General features: G+C 39.4%; 1 protein-coding gene across 30 annotated transcripts in view; it reads right to left on the bottom strand.

Moving 5' to 3' along the window:
- The window catches only part of tcf7l2 (transcription factor 7 like 2), an 84,435-nt gene that overhangs the window by 25,830 nt on the left and 35,408 nt on the right, over positions 1-23,197 (bottom strand). For 19 of the 30 annotated variants that reach the window (XR_013194415.1, XR_013194416.1, XM_077200596.1 and 16 more), the window contains exon 5: positions 22,466-22,525. The exons of the other annotated variants lie outside the window; for them this stretch is intronic. Coding sequence is in view for 17 of the 19 variants with exons in the window: in XM_077200596.1 (XP_077056711.1) it covers positions 22,466-22,525 (60 nt within the window). In the remaining 2 variants the exon portion in view is untranslated. The remainder of the gene's footprint in view (positions 1-22,465; positions 22,526-23,197) is intronic. 30 annotated transcript variants of the gene reach the window in all.

Below are 23,197 nucleotides of genomic sequence, written 5' to 3'. Positions count from 1 at the left end.
AGTAGATACTTTTAGGTTTCTTAAAATATTAAAATATTTATGACAGAGTACGTATGGTATACATTTAGATTTCAAATGAACCATTTCCTAAAAAAAAAACAATACAATAAAATGTTGCTTTCTTATCAGCTTCTTGCTCAATTTAAAATATAAAAAATAGGAAAATATAAACTAGTATAAACGATTAAAAACTGAAAAAATAAAACATTGATAATTGCAAATAAACAAAAAATAATAAAAAATACACATTTTCCAACAATATCAACAACAATCCACAATATCCAAAACCAACATACACAAGGCAGTGTGCAGAGATTAAAAAATGCAGCACTTGAAAATGCGATGTTTGCATGAATCAATGTCAAGTAGAGAAGAGCGGGCAGAGATGAAAAGACGCCGTGTCTTAATGCGCATCGAGAGAGAGGGAGAAGAAGGTGCGCGCGTGTGTGTGTGTGAGCGAGGAAGAGGAGCGGCGAGACGCGGAGAGGGAGCCGCTGTGAGCCCGAGAGTGTCGACCCAGCACGATCACATCAGCACTGGTATTAAATTAACTCTCAGACTTTGAAACTTATTGATCTGCTATTAAGACACTGGTGAACTTGATGAAGTGAGTGCTGTAGGTGACGCGGTGGCTTCAAAGTCTCGCACAAGCCACATAAAACAACCTGCTTTGATCAAAGCAAGAGAGGGAGCTTCAGAGGAACCCCCAGTTCCACTCGTCGCCGATCCGCTTATGCGGACCCCTAGTCCAGTGTGATCCTCAACCCCCGTCTCCTCCAGAACAACCACCACTACATATACTAACCTGCCAAATTGCAGCAAAATGCAGAGCTTTACAACACGGGTCAACATACACACCACAGTCGGCTCAGTCAGAATATAAAGACACACGTAGATCTCACTGCATTAAAATTAAAGTAAGATGCGACAATGCTGTATTGAGGGAGGGGAGAGTATTAACAATGTTAAAAATGCACCGGTAACATCATAATTGTGTAATAAAATACGATCCCTTTTGGCAAATCTGCACCTCTTACTTGCGCTCTGCAGATCACCACTATGTTCGTGCCACTGGGTGGAGATAGCAGTTAATATTACCATTTCACTTGATAACAATTAGCCAGCGTTGACAAATAACATAGGGAAAAAGATCCTTAAAGTCCCGTTTCGTGGACAAAAAAATAACGCATTTAAATTTCACTCTAGGCAGCAGCCTCTATTTTATAAAGAAGTCTTACTAAATGGATTTCAATGAGCTTTTTTTCCCTAAACATAAGAGGTTAAAAAAGGCTCAGGTTTCCACACAAGTTCCTGGCCTAGAGGGTTTGCCTAAAATAAATATTAAATATTAACAACTAAATTAATCATGGGAAGGACAGTGTTTGTACTCTGGCTCCAAATCTCAAGAGAAGCGCGCCTTGGCTCGGAGTGCTAGCGTTAAGCTGTGTCTGTGTAATTAAAAACGTAAACAGATGACAAATAGGAGATATTTAAACATTTGCTGCGTGTTTCTCTTTCCTTCTCCGAACTAATTTATTTAGTTAAAGGAGAAATCAAAGAGGGGGTGTTAAGCACTTCAGCGGGAGATGACAGTCGGTTTAAACACGGCTCAGTAACATGACAGCTTGCACAGAGCAGAATGAAAATCCTGATGTTTGTTTGATGGCTCTTGTTTTCACTGTAATAAATATATGCATTTCAAAAAAAAAAAAGATTCAATTTAATTGAGCTGTTATATTGCCATATTCAGAGAAGAAAGATAAATAAAAACTTAAATTCAAAATAAATTACAAAGCGGCCTGCATGCTGAAAATTTGCTGTTACTTTCCATTTAAATATGTTGATCTGTTGCCATGAACAAATGTCAAACCATGGCCCTATTGCACATCTTACTCTTAAAAAAAAAAGCATAAGAAATTCAGAGCGAAAAAATGCCTACGGCGCACAAATCATTTTTAACCCACTTGCAATATCTAACTAAAAGTTATCACTTCCATTGTGACAAAAAGAAAAAATACATAAGGGGTGATGATGGGTGGAAGGAGAGGCAAGAGCAAAAGAAGGAGAAAGAGAAAAAGAAGAGGAGGGAAAAAAGAGCCCTGTGCCACAAGCATATATAAGAGAACTTTCACCAATTAGTGAGGAGAAACAGGAGAGGGAGCTGCCGCAGAGATGGTGCTCAAAGAGCCAGGCCTTGCGGCGAAGCTGTCATGTCGGCTGGATTGATCAACAGGCCTGCTATTTCTAATGGCATGTTGTCATGAAGCTGCAGCCATGGGGAGCCACCTGCCTCACTCCTTGTAGACAGCAAAATGTGTGTGTGTGTGTGTGTGTGTGTGTGTGTGTGTGTGTGTGTGTGTGTGTGTGTGTGTGTGTGTGTGCTGCAAAAAAAAGAAAAAAGAAAGAAAGAGGGGCTTATGGTGTTTGTGTCTGTCGTGGGGTTGGGGGAGGGGGATTCCAACACCATACTTTTACTTCAACTAACAATTTGAGAAAAAACTCCATACCTCCTCCCCGTTACTCCTCGAACACCCTCGCCATCCCTCAGCTGTTGATATGACAGGTGCACTACTGCTCTTTTCTTAGCACCCAGGCCGCAACACAAAGCCCCGGCTATTGCAATACGGCGAGCGATCGGCAACAATAGCTTTAACGCAACTGTTTCTGTGTGGAAAATGTGTTTCTATGTGGTAGCTCGGAAGGTTCTTTTATGATCAACATCGTTGATGGCACAACAAAAGGCTAAATAAGCTAAACATTGCTAATTATCTAAATGTCAAAATAGCTAGCTAATACGTAAATCAGATTAAGTACAAAACAAAAAAGTGATGAAACGCTTTCAAAAAATGAGCAAGGATGTTTCATGCTTCTGTGGACACAAACAAGTAGCCGTCCTTCATTTCGACTCTCCACGGGCACAGAAGTGCTGCCTCACTAACGATGAAAAGTCAAATAAAAGTTACAGAACTTTCGAGTTCAAGGTAGCGCTAGCCATTTTGAGTGTATGTCACGTACAGGTAACCTTTTTATCGGGTCCGCCTCTGGTCTCATCAGTCGATGAAATTCTCTGCCCGCGGCGGTGGCTTAGCCGAGGGACACCAACCAATAGAAAAATATTTCATTGTGTTAGCATTTCAAATGCCGAGTGGAGCGCGGGGGGCGAGGAAGGCCGGGAGAAGCGCTAACCGATCATTGCCAGTGGAATTAATTGGCTATTCCGAGAATAATGTCCCTTACTGTGGGTCCTTGGAGGGCTGAACACTAGCAGAGTCTACGATTTTTTTTTTGTTTGGTGTCTTCAAAAAAAGGACCGCTGGGGGGTACTGGCCGCATTAGGGTTTTAGCTCATTCCCCTAAAGGGCGGGGAAAAAATAATCAGAGCCAGTGAACCGAACTCAGCTAATCCGCACCCTAATTAAAAACAGAACCCCATTACACCTAGTCATACTGCCAACTAACGAAAAACAATTTTCTAAAGACAAAAACTGAAATTACAGGGACTACTTTTGTCATTTCTCATGCACAGACGAAATTCAGCTGATAAACAAAAAACGGCAGAAACGCTTGCCCAAATGTCGCAAACAATGGATTTAATTCGGCTTTCGGCCAACGTTCGATAAATGGCTAAAGATGGAGCGACCGTGGTGCTGCTTCAATCCTTTTATTCAAGGGGATTTGAATTTAAGCTCTTTTCCACATCGGCCAAGCATATGCATTGACCCTAACTGATATCAGTGCATCTCTTAGACATATCTTTATCTAACCTTTCTTAAAGCCCTGTGCCTTTTCAAACTCAAAACAGCATTAAGAATAAGTATTGTCTAGAGTGGGAGGGTATCCCTGGGAGACTCCTTCGAATTGTTGGGCCTGGTTCGAGGCAGGAGCCTGCAGGATACACAGCTGCCTATGCACACCAGTCAGATGCTCTGAGTGCACAGAGATAAACAAATCAAACCGCCAAAGAAGAAGAAGAAGAAAAAAGAATAGCCATCCCAAATGTTCTATCTTTCCACGCCGAGCTTCGTCGGGTGTCGATTTCATCCCATCCGAAAATGTATGGGAGATGCAGCGAGGCCCTATTATACGAATTTCCTTTGCTCATTGTGAATTCCGTCAACGAAGTCAATCTTATTAACTTCCGCGCTGGTTCACACATGACATTTTCTTCAATTTTCTCGCCGACATCAAAAACATCAATTAGCAGCTCGAAAATAGGAAGGGGCGAATGACAGAGTACGATAACACAGACTTATTTGAAGCTAAGAGTAAATCTATTCTCCGGTTTCTGAATGTGTTCATTACAATTTTCAAAGAAGACCTCCAAATAGCAAAGAAATTAAATTTATCTCCGAGAAATGTCCAGATTTTTTTTCTTGTTGTAATCCTGTGTCTGTTTCCCGCCCCCGACGGGCGACACAAAAGTGTAATGGTGCTGCATTCTCGCTCTCTCATTATAACAGATTACAACGCAGAACGTATGACTATAACAACGTTTTCCTGATAAAAAAATACTACTACCAAAAAGCAATAAATAACATGCATAGATGTATGTATATATATATATATATATATATACATATATACACACATACATATATATATATATATACATATATATATATATATATATATATATATATATATATATATATATATATATATATACACACACATATATATATATATATATATATATATATACATACATACATATATATATATATATATATATATATATACTTACATATATATATAATTTTTTCTGGTCTTTCTCTCATACTATCGATCAGTTTCCTGTTATTCTTTTGTATCTCAAAATTCAAAGAAACCCAATCCTGCGCATTAATAAATTGAGCTTTCCATCCTTTTATTTTCTCCCTGTAAATAAAAAGCATGTAACTCAATAAACTTCTGATAGTAACCTTTAAGTAAAAGGTTATTTATCCTTTATATAGCCAAACATTACTACACCGCTTCCCTGTGCTTATGTTACATCTCCAAGGGGGTGAATACAAGCAACTTCAGTGGCCCAGGAAAAACACTCTGGTGGAGTGCATGAGAGAGGAGATGTAGGATCACATTCCTCCGGCCCATTGATTTCTGATCTTTTGACATTATTTAGCTGCTTCCTATTTTCTCGGCTGTCTGTTTTTTCCACGTCGTGAAAGACAGCAATGTCCAAACAAGCGACGGTTGGGATATCTACTATCTGTCAAAGGACTGGGCTCTTCCCGGCACTACAACAGTGGAGAGTACTGACACAGTACCGAGAATGGCCGGGATGAAAATATCACTCTTTGTAATGGGGCCTAATCAGATTTCGGATGCCATTTGCCTTCTAGCGAACGCATTGTGGAGCTGCGGCGATGTAACCTATACACGTCCCGTGCCCGTCTGCACTCCCCGTCCGCCGTCTGCTCCTCGGAGCAGAGTATTAGGAGGTTACATTTATCAAATGACTGATCACCAAAGGGGATCAGTGAGAAGATCTTTCAAAGGAAGTGCTGAAACTAAATGTAAAAAGTATTTTGACCTTTGACTGACAGAAAATGTATTATTTTCATTGCGCAGAGTATTTCTTGACACGTTTATGCCATCGACATGCTGAAACACACACACGCATACATTCACAAAAACAAACCTTACATTAAAAATCTTCAAATTTCATTAACCCATTAAATAATTAATTTTAATAATGAGTACTAAAGAAGAGTCTGATTTTGGTCAGACTACCGGCCTGGGCTTTAAAAATTATTAGCCAACATCTAAACAATCAAAATGGTGATGGTAATGTCCTCCAGTCTGACACTAATGGACTTTCAATGAGGTAAAAACAAAACAAAAAAAACACGGGGGTTGAGGATCCAAGGAACACCCTTTCACTGCAGTCCCAATGAAATTTCATTGGGGTCCGTGAGGGCAGTGACCCCTGCTCTAATTCCGCTAACCAACTAGTTCAGCTAAACCAACATAATGTGAGCTATACGACAGGGTCTTTTGCGGTCTGTAAATAAGAACATATTTAACATAACAAAAAATATGCACATTTTACAGATTATTGCCATGGGAACGAAGCACAGAAAGCATTTTTCCCATAACTGTCAAGTGACTTCATAGGGGCGTGCCACAAATTAGTATTAGCACAATCATCTGTTCCCTGAGAATGAAACATTTAGCCACAGAACAAGATGTGCGCTTTAAATAACATCCTGTCCAGGCATCCTATTCTCATTTAGTTATTACTCATCCCTTGGCTAATTTAACCTTAAAAAACAGGTCTGCTTCCTTCTACCATTACTTTTCTAATAACTAATTTTTTAGTTAATTTTAGCACAGCCATGTCACTTTAGTACTACCCTTTGCATCTACCTTTCCAATTACTTTTAGAGTTTGGGATTTACAAATTTGCTTTCATGTCCTATGTTGGTAGATAAGTCTCCAGCTCCTGGCCATGAAAGCAGCGTTTTAATGAGCTGCGCTGAGGTTAATTGGTTCGCTAAGATCCCCAAGTCATGTGTCTCAATATGAAATTAAGCCATTTCCTAGAGTTTCTCTGACTTATTTAATTAAAAACACTTCAGCCCAATTTTCATTTCCCACAGTATACAGAGTATGCAGCAGTACGCTTGGATTGGGACCTCTCACGTTTTTTTTCCCCCTCCTTCCTTTTGAATAAGCATTTGTTCGTCAAGGACAATTAATCTGAAGAGTGCAGCATGTACGATTAGCATGAGAGCATTCTCTCGGCCGCTGTGGCACTGTGACGCAACTACACACTGTTATTTGTTATGTGTAAAGGGAATAAAAGTCATTTTTATCAAAATGACACATTTCTAGTCAAATTCACCCCTACCACCTTTTGAAATTTCCCTTTGTCAACACACATCTCATAACTGCACAAATTCAGTGGGGCAACGATGCAATGAAGATGACGATTTAACAGCTAAATATGACTTCTTATTAACAGTTATTCAAGTAGCTATTAATTGTAATTGGCAAATGTTACTGATGAAATGCTCTATAGCACACTACTCAATAATGATTAAAAAGATGATCTGGAAAAACAAAATGTAAGACTAGAACTCTGGAAAAAAAAATTGGGGGGGGGGGGGGGGGTTTAGCATGGTATCAATGCTTATAATTCTGTCAAAAAAGTATATAGGCCTTCTACAAAAACATCAACATTATTATAATTAAAAACATAAATCATAATAATAATAATAACAATATTAATAATAATGATTATCCTACCAAATCATAATCCTTCCACACTACAAACAAAAATGTCTTTAAATTCTTAGCCTATTATTATTATTATCCTTATTATTATTATTAATGTTGAGGAATTAGTAATTATTCAGGGGGAGGGTCCATAATAATAATAATAATTATTATTATTACTATTATTATTATTTGTGCAGTTATGTAGTGTGTGCGTATTATTATTATTATTATTATGGACCCTTCCCCTGAAAGATTACTTTAATTCCTCAACATTAATAATAATAATATTCTGAGGATTTTTTTTGAAGAGGAAAGGTGCATAATTTAAAAACATTGCACCAGGATTCTTGTTACGCCATCAGTATTATTCACTTATTATTAGGAGAGACATGAGGTGAATCTGCCCGTAATTAACAGTAGGGTGAAAGTGTTAAGGTTAGCCTCTCGCTGACAAGGTTCAATTCTCCTGACAGAGTAAATACGGGGCTGCTCAATAGACAACCGTTTCACTAAAAACAAATTCAATCCATCTTCATTTCCTCAGCTCCGCCCCTCTGATTGATGGATAGTCATCATTAGTGGGTGACACAACACTAAGTTGAGTGTGCAGGAGAAAATGTGATAATTCCTGAACCACTGGAGGATGCTATCACGTGTCCCACACACACACACACACACACACACACACGCCCAGATCATACATTACAGCAGGAGTCTGGACTAGGAGGCGGAACAGAGGGAGAGTTACGGGTCACTGACCGTAGAGCAACCTGGGAGAGCACATACACAAGCAGACGCAAAAAGAGCTGTGCGCCCAGTCATAAACGCACACAGTGACTGTCTCACAGCGGACTCCGCACACACACACATGCCAGCACTATCCTTCAAACCTTTTTATAGCTGCACAGAGTGTTTAAAACAAGACGACACCCCTTCACACACTCATAAGCACACAAACTCTCAGTCTCATATACGTCACTTTCAAACAGTAACCACAAACCACTGATTAACGGAGACTTGTCTGCTTCACTATATTTTAAGTCTATGGCTATATTCTGACCCAGCCGGGCTATATATCTTAATTATGTGTTCTGTTTTTTCCCTCCACAGGGGAGGCGCGGGCTCCAGTGCTGCTGTACGAGGCCTCCTTAAATGAGAGCCTTGCAAACTTTATGGTTTGTGTTTGCCGACAGCATTTGAGATTACACACCTCGCTCTGAGCTTCAAGAAAGCTGAAGTGTGTTATTTCAGTGTCGCTAGTGTCATAGAGAAAAAAGTTGCATTCAAAATGCAACAGATTTCCTGAATCTGTCTGCCATTGGCTGGACATACAGGTACTCTTGCCCTAAAATTTACACCACTGGGTGAGGCAGTGTAGCGTAACAGGGTTAGTTCAACCTAAAATCTAAATAATTTACTCATCCTCATGTCGTTCCAAACCAGTATGATTTGCTTTCTGCTGTGAAACAAAAAGATGATATTTTGAAAAATATGAAAAACATGCCTGTGTTTTTGTTTTGTTTTTGTCAATGTTGTTTGGACTCCCCTGACTTTCATTGTATGGACCAAAACAGTTGAAACGCTTAAAAAAATATTTGGGAACAGCATGAGGGAGAGTGAATTTGGGGGTAAAATATCTCTTTAACAATGCCCACCATATTCTCAACCTCAAAGACGTCTTCTAATTATCTCCATTTCAGAGAAATGCATATGCATTTTGTGCGGGCAGATGGAGTCTTTGTCCACATGTAAATCTGGGGAATCTTGATAACAGACGGTGAACACTCTGTGGCGGCACGTTGTCGGCAGGGTGCGATAGCCGCGTGGCACGGCCGATCGAACAGCTAAAGGAACATGGCACTCTCACAGTGATTATCCCACTCTCCTCTGGCTCCCGGTTCTGGGGTCAGCGGTGCTTCTGAAACACGGCTGGCCTTGCCATTTCAATGATTGAATTTGGTCTGGATCCCTCAATCGATGGTGTGCAGTGACCCCAGAAAGCCCCCCATGAGAAAGGCCTGCCGCACCTCACGCATGGCCTGGAGAAGAGCATCTGTACGCAAACACACAGTAACACTCACAGATACAAACAAACACAACTACTGGATTCACTTGCAGAAAGACTCTAACACTCATATACACGCATGTCACTAATTAAGAAAACTAGTGACCTGTGGTGAAAAGGTACTAACTAAAAGACTAACTGAAAGAAGTGACGCTACTAACCAGATTTTTTTATATGTAACATAAGCTTACAGGTTTTCAAAATAGTAGCTTTTCCAGTAACAAGCTACTTTTGCCAAACATTAGTGGTAGATCAAAAACTAAGTAGACCTGATTAAATTGAGATAATCAGTTTGTACAAATGGATCATCTGAATAGGTCAATTACTAATATATGTATATATTTTTTTTTGCATTGACATGCTCAAGTCCTTCCTCAGTATCTTTTTGCCTAATATATTACAAAAAAATAATAGTATGTGTGTGTGTGTGTGTATATATATATATATATATATATATATATATATATATATACACACACACACACAAACACACAATGCAATTAATAAATTTACATTATTTTATTATAAATAAATATAAAAAATTATAGAATAGATAATTATTTTATATATAATGCAAAATATAATTATATACAATTATATGTGTAACATTAAATATTATATACATAATTTTCATATGTATAAATCATATGAAAATCAACTTCAAAAGTAGGTATACCTGTAGCACCGCTAGCAACTTTTTGAAGACTGAAGAGTAGTTTAACTAAAGTTTAACTACTTAAAACAATACGTAGCTTGTAGCTTCCCCAACACTGCTAGGGCCTTTAGTCTTAAGACCAACAAGTATTTCATCACCTGGCATGGCAAACATCATCAACACCCTCCTTAAATGTTCCTGGCAGGCGGTATTTAACCGCAGGGGGCTGAAACGGGTTCACCAGTGGGTGATTTCTCTATAGTTTACACACCAGCAGAGTGAGTACATGTGAAAGTGAATGTGTGAATCATATTTAGACCTGTGCGCTCTTGTTCTGCTGGCTGACAGCAAAGGAAGAATATAATCCTCATCCTCCAGTAGCAGTTGCACACGGCAAGTCCAAACTCATTGAGCGCCACAAACAAACACTCTCTGGGCTCATGCTACACATTATCAACACGGCAAGATGGTGGAACGCCGTGGCAAATGCAGCGTGCCGGCCTCTAGACCCTGCAGTTTGTTTAGTAACACTTGAGCTTATGACGCCCGAAGGGTGCAATTAAGTCCAATTACAGTCTGTGGTTTTTATTAAGAGCTACAAGCTGGCCAGGCGGCGGGGCCAGTGAGCGAATCACACACACGCACAGAAGTCGAGTTCAGCACTGCTAAATCAAACCAATTCAGAGTCAATAAATGGAATACATTACGACTTATTCCGTAAGTTCAATAAAGGTAAAAGAAAGAGATTGCTACATATTGCACAATAACCAGAATAATTAAATAAATGACAAATGAGAGATGAATAGCATACAGAATTATCAGAAAGGAAAAGAACATTAGATGAATGCGTACATGACAGACAGTAAGTTTTGAATAGCTAAAAAAACATACAATTATTATATATTATTGTGACCCAGATATTGATATAATGTCATATTCCAACCACTGAAATGGGAATTTTCATTTAAAAATGTAAGATAATAATTGAGATATTATTGAGATACTATGACTGCCTATCATTTTTATGTGAGAGGCCTTCTTCATACCCCGAGCATCTGAAATCGGGGACAGGTCAAATGGTCAGATGACCTCACACACCCCGGCGATGTCACCAGGGTAAGCCTGCGATCCCCATAGAAAGGGACGGTACAAATGAAAGGAAAGCGAATGGAAAAGTTAGAGGTCACCGCACGCAGGGCTTTACTCGAGAGATGCGAGATAAGTACTCTGAACTCTCCCTCCGGCTAGATACCGCAGGGCACAAGACCCTTTTAGCGCTGAATACGTAAATCTGATCAATATCACGACCGAGATCCTTAATGAAAGACAGCTCAACCCTAATTCAACTTCGCTGATAAAGAGCGAGCGAAAAAAAATTAAGGAAACACCCAAAATACAAATAGCGCGGCCGGCCTTTTCATGAAAATGGCAGGGGCAGATGTCACAAAGCATTCTGGGTTTTGGTCACGTGACCTTGCGCTAGGGATACTTGGGCGCATGACAAGTGAGCTACAGCTGTGACGGAACAAATAACAAGCACATCCTTCGGCATTCATCAGCGCATCAAAAAGCAGCCCTGTATCAATCTGTCGTTCGCAGGGAGCGGTGAGAGAGCAAAGCATTTTGCTCTTTGTGTTCCTGTTATTGGGCTGTTAGCTGATCGCTATCATCCTCTTCTCCGCACTGCGCTTGGACACGTTTCAAAAAGACGGGAGTCTTTTTTTCTCCCTTTCTGTAAGGAAACCGTCTCCTTAATGGCTTTCAAAACAGGAAGCACAACAATAAAAGTGAAAAGTGAGAATGCTCGCTGCAGACATCTTTTCCATTTTGCAGCGCGACGGCATCACGCTCTCTGGCGCTCCCACACGCGCTCGCACAAACAGACAAGCACACACAGTTACACTGACACACTGACCTTCAGACATTCCTCATTCGGTTTAGTGTGATTCTCTAATGTAATGACTGTGTGTTACGAAAATAACTAATTCTCCCTCAGCGGATGAACTTGATAGACGTTAAAGGGATCGCTCACCCAAAAATGAAAGCTGTCATTACTCACCCTCACCCTTTCTTCATAGAAAACTAAAGGCTTTATCTAGAAGAATGTTTAAACTGCTCTTTTCCACACTAGACAGGTATATGGTGACTACAGCTATTAAGCTCCTAAAAGGACAGTAAAAGAAACAAAAGTATCTTGCACGATTTTCATTGTATGGAAAGGAGCAGTTTGAACATTTTGATAAGTCTTTTTGATTAAAAATACTTCAAAATAGTATTTAAAAATATTTTGTAATATTGTGAAATATTACAAATTAAAATAAATGTTCTATTTTTAAATGTAATTTATTCCTGTGATCCAATGCTGAATTTCACATTCGAATATGCTAATTTGGCGCTCAAGAAACATTCCTATTTTTATCAAAGTTGTTGATAAAACAACTGTTCTGCTTTTTTTTTTTAAACGTGATACATTTTTTCAGGATACTTAATAACAGAATTTATTTGAAACAGAGACATTATAAATGTAACATTATACATGTCTTTACTGTCTCTTGATCTGTTTCATGCATCTTTGGTGAGTAAAAGTATTTAATATCTTTCCAAAAAAAAACTTTTGATCGGTAGCGTGTATGTCCTGTCTGTAATTTTAGATTGTGCTTTATGCCATATTCCAAACAACTTTATTAAAACACAAAGTCTGCATCTAACTTTCTCTGGCTTCTTTAACACAGCCATCCTTACAGAGGATCCCTGACCTGAACCTTAACTCCAACCCATCAGAGACCTTCAACATGCCACGAGAAGTGCTTTCAGTTCAGCGGCACAAAAAGCTCAGAGAGACAGCTACATGTACTTCCTCACAGCTGGATAAAACAAATCTTAACAGCACAACTACACCTCACCAAAGCGCTTCATATTTTCTGTACACCCTCAAACGTATTGTGTTGTCTCTAGGTACCAGGAACCTATCTATCATTTCAGTCTAAAAACAGAATCTGCATCACCCTCTTCAGTGTGAGCAACCCCTCTCCCCCACCCCACCGAATTGATTTCTCCCAGTCGAGGCCTTTCCCAGTGCGGACCGCATCCCCAACAGTGTCATCTTTACCGCCAGTCCTCTTTTAACTGGCTTTTACTCTAGTGGCGGAATGTACAAACGATGAAGGCGGAGGGGAAGAAAGAAACAGAAAAACTGATACATGCGCTCCAAAGTTTCATCTATTGATTTCTTTTTGATGCGCAGCCGAAAAAAAAGGGAAGGAGTTCAAAGCTGAGGAGATCTTTTTTTGATCACCACTAGAATAGCTGTGTTGGTAGTCGGCATGGAAGCAGCAGTGCTAGACGGAGAGTGTCGGTGTGGATTCCTTTGTTCTGGCCGAAGCCCCGTGGCAAGGACCCTGACCTGGTGTGGTCAGCGTGGTCTTTAGCGAGGCGCAACATTTACACGTGCTGAGGGGTGATCATGAAGAAATTCAGAGCTGCCCATTCATACGTCTGCCTGCCGGACACAAAGGGAATATGTTTGGCTACCGCACTGTGGTTAACTGCAAACAACTGCAGTCACATAAGGAGCTATTAAGAAACTACGGGGAAGAGCGTGTTGGGACTTCAAATTTTTAGAATATAGCATTTTTTTAAATTCCATTCCAAAAAAAAAAACTGAATGACTTTCCTTTAACAGTTCTTGAAATCCTGTATTTTGTTTATTGATGCGGACAGAACGATATACAAAAAACGCTGCACTACATTAATGGCTGATGCTAAAATTCGATATTATTTTATTAAAATTAACTGAAAATAAAACACTAAAAAACAAAAATGAATAGTTTAAATGGTACCAAGTTTAGGATTTGCTTTTATCAGCGTTTAAAAACAGTATTTTTTCGATTTTAATTAGATTCAAATTAATTCGATTTTAAAGATTAACTAAGTAAGAGTTAGATGATGATAAAGATCATTTAAATGTAAAAGAATAGGGGAAATGTGCATGCATGATTAAATATCCACATCCAATATCGACTAATAGAGATACATTTAAATCTTGAATATCGGCTAATAATTAATACGGTGCCGGTATGCAACTCCAACTATTTGGTGCTTCATTAAAAGAATTAATAAACAATAGCTTCAAAGAAACAAGAATCAATAAGTGAAATTCCTGTCAGGAGGACGTGAGGGGGAATGTAGTGGATGTGGAGTGAGAGAAACGCAGGTTAGAAAATAGAATGACAGGTTGATGGAAAAGGGCAGAAGACAGAAGCAGAGAGAAGAGGAAGATGGCAGTTTACCCCTGTGATGTGTGGGATGGACTCAGTCTGCTCTGCACTGTCAATAATATATGGCGCTGACCCTGTGATAAATGGGCAGGTAGCGCAGAAGGAACTTAAACACCTACAGTACTGTAGGTTTGTTCTGCTCCATCTGAAGATGCTCTATGAGGCATATTACACTGGATCCAGGCTCTCTGTGATATGCAGCTGTGTTCACCGGTGGCTACAATTAGACCATCAAACCCATTCCAGCCAGGAATCGGCACGCATCTCCAGAGCCTGTGCTCCAAAGAGACGGCCAACTAGCGGATCTGAGGGTGGTAGTCTTTGATGTGCCACGCATGGTAGAAGCCTCTCTTTTTGCTCATATTAATGGTGAGAAGATATAACAATTAAAGGAGAAAGCAGCGGGCAGACAGGCAGTCAGCGTGGCTGCACATCCTGAGCTAAAATTAGCATACTGGAAGTCCTCCAAAAGGCGTACAAGCTAATAGTAGCTGAGGAACCAGAAGAACCAAACGTTTATAAAGGAACACCCAGCGGCAGGCTGGATTTAATAGGGTAATTAGACACACAGACAACTAGTTATAAAATTACAGCACAGCCATAATATTTTGAACAAGCTTCGATGTTAAAATGATCTAATGTTTTAGTTTGCGGTGGACCTCCAGACGTACAGCCACATAAGGTGGAACATAATTCCACTTCCTGGACCCGTGCCGCAATATTTGCTTTTTTATATATAAGAAGACAAGAGTTTCCTACAGCTGATCTAGATGACAGGCGTCCACTAACATTACATTAGCCATGTAGTATCGGTTTGGACACAAACCATACCATGGCTGACAGAAAACATGTATTTCAATGCATGAATACAAACTTTTTATGCTTCTGCTAGATCAGTTCATAACTACTGCATAAAAATACATCAGTTTTATATAGCGTAAACTGGTCTTAATTACCAGAGGGATTATTTCTTGGCATCATGCATGTGCATGTCATAAATAGTATAGTATTGCAGTGCTATTGCCAAAGAGTGGTTCATGGTGAGGCAGTGGTCTTTTCAATAACCTGCAAACTACGGAGCTCATAAAAACCCATTTAGAGCATTCATCCGTCTGTCTGACACTATAATAAGGAATGCTCCTCGAAAACACTCAGAAAACAGCTGTGCTGCCGTAACAGATCTTATGTGGCATTTCAACACAAGGTGGAGACAGCATTAAAAAAAGTTCCAATTAATGTTTACAATAGGGGGAAATAAAATGGAGATGAGTGAAAGTCTCCGAGCTATCCAACAGGTGCTTGGAAAAATGGGATAAAAAGGCACACGAGGAGCAGCCTCTGTATCTTAAGGATAGTAGTGACATCTCAGCTTTTTCTCTGTTCGCATCAGAGGTAGAGGAGAAAGGAAAAAAATCCGTTGTGTGAAGAAAAATGTCTTGTTATGGAGGAACGGAGCATGTCATAGATAAGAGTAGGCCGGTGTTCAAAGGGATACAGGCCAGTGAAGCGCTCGTTTCTTTCTCCACGTCGCTGCACTGTCCCTAATGAGCCTCCCAATAAAGCCTCGTCTCCTGTCTGCTGTCCGCAGACGGCATGTCTGTCTCACTTCAATCATGACCCACCATTTTATTTATTCATTTTATTCATTATTTTTACTGAATTCAAGATAGTTCATAATACTGATAAACAAATAAAAAACACAATGTTTAGCTAGTGCTTGCCATTATTAAGAAGACAGGAAACTGTTGGGTGTAGTAGGGCTGGATGGTATGACAATCGCCAAAATTGTCAAAATAATACAATAAAATATATTGTATTAAACTTAAATTACAATTATAAATTAAATACTAAAAATATAGTTATTGGGACCTGCATCTCCTACATGAGCAACAAGGCTCAAGGAGCCCAGAGCATTTGTTCTAAGTGCTCAACATCAGCTTTAATATAAATGTTTAAAAATTTGCTATCCATCGGCAAAAAAAAAAAAGTGTAACTTTTTCCCGGTCCATCCATCTCATTTGTTTTTTCCCCCCGTCCCTCCAGCCTCCTTTTAGTCTAGTATCTTGTGGTCCAAGTAGTGACAGATTCTCCAGGACTTGTCAGGGCTGCCCTGTTAGCTGCCTGTCATAAATTAAGCCTAAATACAACACATCTGCTTTCACCACAGAGCAGAGGTAGACATTCCTCTCATATCTGAAACGAAGGCAAATAAATGATAAAGAGAGCATGTGCACACCTGCAACAGCGTGCCAGAACAAGACCACTTTAACTCACTGAATCATAAAAAAAAAGAGGCTGAACTAAAAAGAAACAATAATAACAAAGAGATTTTTTGACTGTGAAAAACAGTCCCGTGTCATCTTTCTCTTTTTAAAGCCATAATGAAGACAGAAAACTTGGCTCTGACTGCACTTACCATAGAGAAACATCAAAAAAACAAAGACGCAAATAAACAGTAAAAAGATGTTTGCAAAGAAACTGCTGAGAGGAGCGAAATCAAATAAATTGGAAGTTTGTTTCACAAAAGGCGAGCTGAAGCACATCTGAAAACAATCTGAAGAGAGAGAGAAAATGAGAGGACAATGCAAAAACAACTCCAAAATCAAGAAACTGACCGACTTCCAAAAAAAAAAAAACCCCTGTTGCTCTCTTAGGGAGGGCTATGGAAGGACATTTGATTTCGGCCAGCTTAAGTGCTCCCTAGAAGGGCGTTTTAGGGGCCAACGCACACATACACACACAGAACCACCAAAAGAGGGAAGGTGTTAAACTTTAACTGTCACTGCACATTCAGCCATAACAATAATTTTTTTCTTTGGGAATGTCAGTTTCACCCCTCCCCAATTATTTGCCTCCTCCTCCTTTCTCACTTACTTCGACACAGCTCACAACACACACACACACAACTTCTGAATCTCACCACATCATGAAGCCAAAACAGTCTGGCCATAAAGCAGCCAGCGTTTGCATCTGAAGCACGGGGGAGATTCCGTCCAACCTAAACAAAGCATTAGTGAAGGAACGTGCAGGACTTTGTGTGATTTCAATAGACCCCAACCGCCACTACCTTCACACGCTCAGGGGGCCAAATTCCACACAATGGAATTACTGAACATGAATTTTTGTAACCGCACATTTGATTGAAAATACTATTAATTTACACTTAAATTAAATGATGCCATGGATATATCAGGGAGTGTGGTGAGAGAGAAGCTTACTAAAATAACCAGATTGCATCCAAAAAAAGCTCCTCATTTTACAGGCCACCCCGAGGGACGGAGTCTATATCATTTCAACTTCCTCTCGGAAGTTCACCTAGAACTTCCTGGAAGCACAACAGGCATGCTTAAATGAAAATAAAGAGAGTTAATTGGTCAAAACAACAGTAGTTGAAAAAATAAAAATGGACAGAATTGAGACCAATAGGCCTCAAAATGTAAAGATTTATCTACAAGTATGCTTTTGGTAAACTGGGATTATGTATAAGAATAATGCTTTAAAAAGTAAACCGATTATGTAAACAGTATAATGATTTAGTAAGCACATTTATTATTCTGTATTTTAAGTAATGCAAAAATACAAAAAAGTGACTGATATTATATTATTTTGCATTTATATAAATATATTTATTTTTGCAGCCGATACCGACTAGGCTGCCGATTGCTTGTCCTCATGATCGGCCGATACTGATCCCGATCATGCAAGCTTTATATTAGTGATATATAAATATAAGTGTAAGCTTTTAGTTGACTTTCAATTGTTAACCCCTTTGATTTCAGGTGGCATACTTGAAAGCTTACAACTCTGCAAAAATCAGGTACATGGTCTCATTTGATATAAAAACTTTAAAAATTTTAAGAAAATTTATTTTGATAAAGTTTGGAGGTTTTTATGTTACAACACTGCTGAGATAACCCCAGAAAAAGTTATACAGTTTATTGATTTATATTGTTATTATTCATGCTTCACATGAGGACTATTAGAAAGTATATATGACAGGTCATAAATTCATTTAAAAAAAAAAAAGTTTGGGCTTGTTTACAATTATGTCAACGGCATCTGGGCCAAATTTTATGTTGATATCTCGAAGCAAAAATAAAGTTATAGCATTTGACACCAAGGTGGCCTCCAGTGTTTTACATACATAAGGACTGACTACTTAAATGTTAAACGCCACAAAGTATAAAAATATTTATAAATACAAAGAATAAGTAACAAGTAATAAGATCCTGGTTGATGAGTAATGATCTTCCAGCGCCGTTTCTTCTGTGCGCTCCTATTTTACGGCGCTATGTAAATCAAGACCTGTCAATCTGAGCGATCGATTCAATCCAAGAGCGATCCACTCTAAAACATTGTCCGATTGGTGGTAAACTTCATCTCTACCCACCATGCCAAGATCCAGTTTCCATTAGTTGAACTTTCAAATGGCATTTTAAAACACCGCGTCATGATCCCGACATGATCGGATCCCAAAAGTCCTATAGCTTTAGCCAAGCACATTGTCATGTCACTCCATGAGGATTTCCTTAAGATCTACACATCATGTTATGTTGTGTGTGGGCTCGTTTGAATCAAGACAATCTGCTCTAAATAACGATGTTCGGTTTACAAATGTTTCCCAAACTTACAAAGCAAAACGTGTGCAACAGCCTAATATGTATACTGTTTACATGCACGTCAAGGTAACTTTTTATGGTTTTACGTCATCAAGGTAACATCAGTACATGAGATTGGTCAAATTTAGTGGCTAACGATCAAGTCATAGTATATGATTATCGGACAATATCAATCTCTACAGCCGATCGATCAGAGCATCCCTAATATATATATATATATACACATACACACACACATACATAGATACAGCATCAATAAGAACACAATTAGATTGAATTATAATTAGAAATGATAATATATAATTTATTTTTTTGCACCCTCTGATTCCAGATTTTCAAATAGTTGTGGCTCGCCCGAATATTATCCTATATAACAAACCATACATCAATGTAAAGCTTATTTATTCAGCTTTCATGTGATGTATAAACCTCAATTTAAAAAAAAATGACCCATGTGGTTTTGTGGTCCAGGGTCACATATGACAAAATAGCTTATATCTAATAGCTTTTATCCAATAGGAATTGAACAGATCATGAAAAGTTGCTCAAATAAAAGAGGTTGTCGAAAGGAAGGGGTCAAAATGTTTCCTTAAAAATAAATGGTTTCCTTAAAAATAACATGCATTTTATCCTTTAAAAAGTTTGCATCGTCTTTATCTCTTCCCCCTCCTCTTTCCCTATCTCTTAGTCTCAATTCTGAGCTACTTTCCCAAGCTACTCTATAACAGGCCTGTGAAAGGAGGTCACATATCAACTTACCAAGCGTCCCTCTCTGACCATATGACCCCTTCGGCAGCCCACAAGGCCCCATGTCATTCCATCACACACTCTCTCGCTCGCAGTCCCCCACATTCACTTCTTCCAAACCACCATCTAAAAGCTGCTCCCCTCCCCTCGTCTGCCCATATCCCGACACTAATTGGTAAATCTGTTGAACCATAGCACGCCCAACAATGAGACACCTGGAGTTCTGTCAAAACAAGTTTCCCTGTGAAACAGCCTCAAGTGCTAATACAGTACGAGTCCTAGCTAACTCCGTCTTACTCAATGCTGTGCACGAATATAATGCGTGTGTGGGGTGGGGGAGGTGTTATAGAAAGTTGTAGTGAAGTTCAGTGTGAAGGGGAAGTGTTAACGGCACTATTAAAGCTTAGATTCTCAGGAGTTTATGAAGGAGGAGCACGATGCTGTCTGGCTCCACTGGAAGCCCACAGGAAGTCCTTGTGGAAGTTTTGGCCCCGACAAAAATCTCAAACATTCTTGCAGTTCTTGTTGGACACCCTCCCCGCCCACAATCACTTCTGCACTCTCTCTATTTTAGAAGGACCATGAGGAGTGCTCTACGTAAACTCACATGGCAACATGCTGTGGTTTGTGTGAAATCATGTGCAACTAAGCTTGAAAAACGAACCCCGCTTTAACTGAGAACATGGAACCTGCACATTTACTTGTCAGTTAGCTTAAACAACACACACACAAACAAGCAGAAACACATACACGGTGGCATTAGGGTGACATATGGACAAACATTTGGATTTTTTTTTTTATTCAAACAAGCGTTCTATCTGTCTGTCTTTCACAAACACATTTGAAACAGAGATAAACTACTCAAGGAACTCTTGGTGAACCCTGTCTAACAAGTTCTGACACAAAAACTCTATGAACACAAAAAATAAATTCTGGCTTGCAATTAGTGTCAGATAATAAAACATTAGAAGATTCATTGTTTATTTTTTTTCCCATAAACTGCCACAACTTCTTAAGGAATAGTTCACTTAAAAATGAAAATTGTGTCATAATTTACTCACACTCAAGTCATTTTAAACCTGTATGAATTTCTTTCATTTGCTGAACACAAAAGAAGACATTTTGAAGAATGTTGATCCAAACAGTTGATGTACCCCATTGACTTCCATAGTATTTTTTTTCCTACTATGGAAGTCAATGGGGTCTCATTGAAATATCTTAATTTGTGTTTTGAAGATGAACAAAAGTCTAATGGGTTTGGAACCCAATGAGGGTGAGAAAGTGATGACAATTTTAATTTTTTGGAAGAACTAACCCTTTAAGAAAAATAAAAGTATACAAATATGAGATTTTAAGAATTCAAGAATTGCACTTATTTCATCCTAAATACTAAGTATAAGAGTGACAGTTCTCTTTAGATGTAAACCTTGTTCTGCTAAACTCCTGTGATATTTGCTTTTGCTGCTACTTTTCACAGAATGAGGGTTACCACCTCGACATGACCTACATGACTTTGAGGGGCAGACAAAAATAAGACAAGCATATCCCACAATGCCACAGCTTTCTTCATAGACCTAAACACAAGGAGATGAGCTAAACAAGCTCGCACCGCTGTTGAGATTTGGCAGACCAAGGCTACCCATCGTGCCCCCCTTTTCAAATTCCCCACACTGTTTGTGTCCGTCAAGGAGGGCCGAAGCGCAATTGAGACACTCAGCGGCAGTGGCCCCATGTTGCGTCACTCCGCGCCACATCAAAACTGAAGAGCGGTGCCAGACTTTCTCTCTGCGCCTCATGTCGACGGACAAGAAGACAATTAGAAGAAGGTCTCGTCTCATCCAAACATCCTTAACCTTGACCCACGCAAACTGAGTCATGCACACATTTACACGCTCATGGGTGCGCGTGCACACAAAAACACAAACCACTCCACCTCCTAACTTCTCGCTGGCAAACGTTCAACCCCAGATGCTACAAATGAAAAGCATCCTCTTCATGCCAGCTGCTTCAGAGAAAAGGAAAAGAAATCAGATAGAAATAATCGCCACCATTCCGGAAGATGCAGGAAAATAATTAAGGCTGAGACGGGGCCTGCAAGCAGACAAAGATGAAGCTCAAGAGGCATTTCGGGCTGCCAGGAATCCAGAAATGCTGAATTTTACACTGCTGGAGTGGGGCTGATGCTTTCCTGTTAGACGCAAATACTGTATATCGTAACAGGGATCCTGCTAGAGACAAAAATCATCATGTCAATGGACAGCAACAGTTTACAATTACCACACAAACTGAGCCAAGTCTGCTCATGAGCGTGTGTGTGTGTGTGTGTGTGTGTGTGTGTGTGTGTGTGTGTGTGTGTGTGTGTGTGTGTGTGTGTGTGTGTACAAATGCAAAGCAAATTCAACCCCATTTTATAGAAAAAAAAGAGCAAGAACACAGCAACAAACAATATCAAATACAGCAGAATATTACACTGTTATCAAAAACAAAATAGTTATTGAAATCTCCAATTGTAATGATTTTGATATTTTCATTTCATAATCTTATTTTTTACTTACCCAGTTGGAAAACCCAGCTTAAGCAGGAAAAAATGGTTGCTGGTTTCTAGCTGGTCAAAGCTGCTCCAAAGCAGGTCATTAGCTAGTTACCAGCCCACGATGTTCCAAAAATCAGCTCGACCATCCTTAGCTGGTTTGTCGTGGGTCAATGATGGTCTACCAGGTCAGACTAGATAATGACCAGCGTGGATCAGGAAATAACCAGTTTGGGCCAGCTAGAAAATCAGTTACCAACTGAAGCTGCATTTTCCAGCAGGTAGGGCCTAATTCATTTAAACAATCAATAAGCCAGATGCAAGAAACTTGGAATTCAGGATTCTCACCAACTGTAATTGGTGAACACTCAGATCAGTCTGTCCGGGGAATTCCCAGCAGAAGGGCCCCTGAAAGGCAAAGACGCACGTCCCGTGTCACAAATTGAGAACATGGTACACTCATCACTCATCCAGGGCATGAAGGCAAAAGGCATGACTTTTAAAACCACAAAAAAAAAAATTCTAGCTGTGTGCCACCCCTCTCCTTCCCTGTCTGTTTCCTCTCTGACTTGCGGTGTCAGGCCTCTGCCAGGTACAAGCCCAAACATATCTCTCATACAACATACAACACACGCAGAATACGTGAGAGTATGTTTGTTTACTGTGATTTGAGGTTGTGATATTGTTAGGATGTTGGCAGTGTGTCTACATCAACTGACTGACCAAAAAAAAAAGTACTGATGTGGCTTTAAGCACATTGAGGCTTTGTACACCATATTCCTATTGCACAATGTCATTCTAGGAAAAGCGAGACAAGCAATGGTATAAATACTTCACAGAGGAAAAATATATTGGTCAGATGTTGCCGTTTTATAGCTCAAGAGACTTAGGGCCAGATTTACTAAACAGGGCAAATTAGCGCAAACCCCAAAAAAGCGCAGATGGGAGTGGAAAGTTCTGACCGTGATCTACTGATGACGAGTAAATTAAAAAACACAGACACAAACACATAATTTCGATGATGACAACGCAATCTACCAAAAACAGCACAAATTTGCGTCTGCTTTAAGACATACTTTT

Source organism: Siphateles boraxobius, unplaced genomic scaffold (genome assembly GCF_051911475.1).
Source record: "Siphateles boraxobius isolate OS27281-9 unplaced genomic scaffold, OSU_SipBor_1 46, whole genome shotgun sequence".
Classification (NCBI taxonomy): domain Eukaryota; kingdom Metazoa; phylum Chordata; class Actinopteri; order Cypriniformes; family Leuciscidae; genus Siphateles; species Siphateles boraxobius.
Note: the sequence above shows the minus strand (reverse complement) of the source record. Positions and strands in the feature narration are given on the sequence as shown.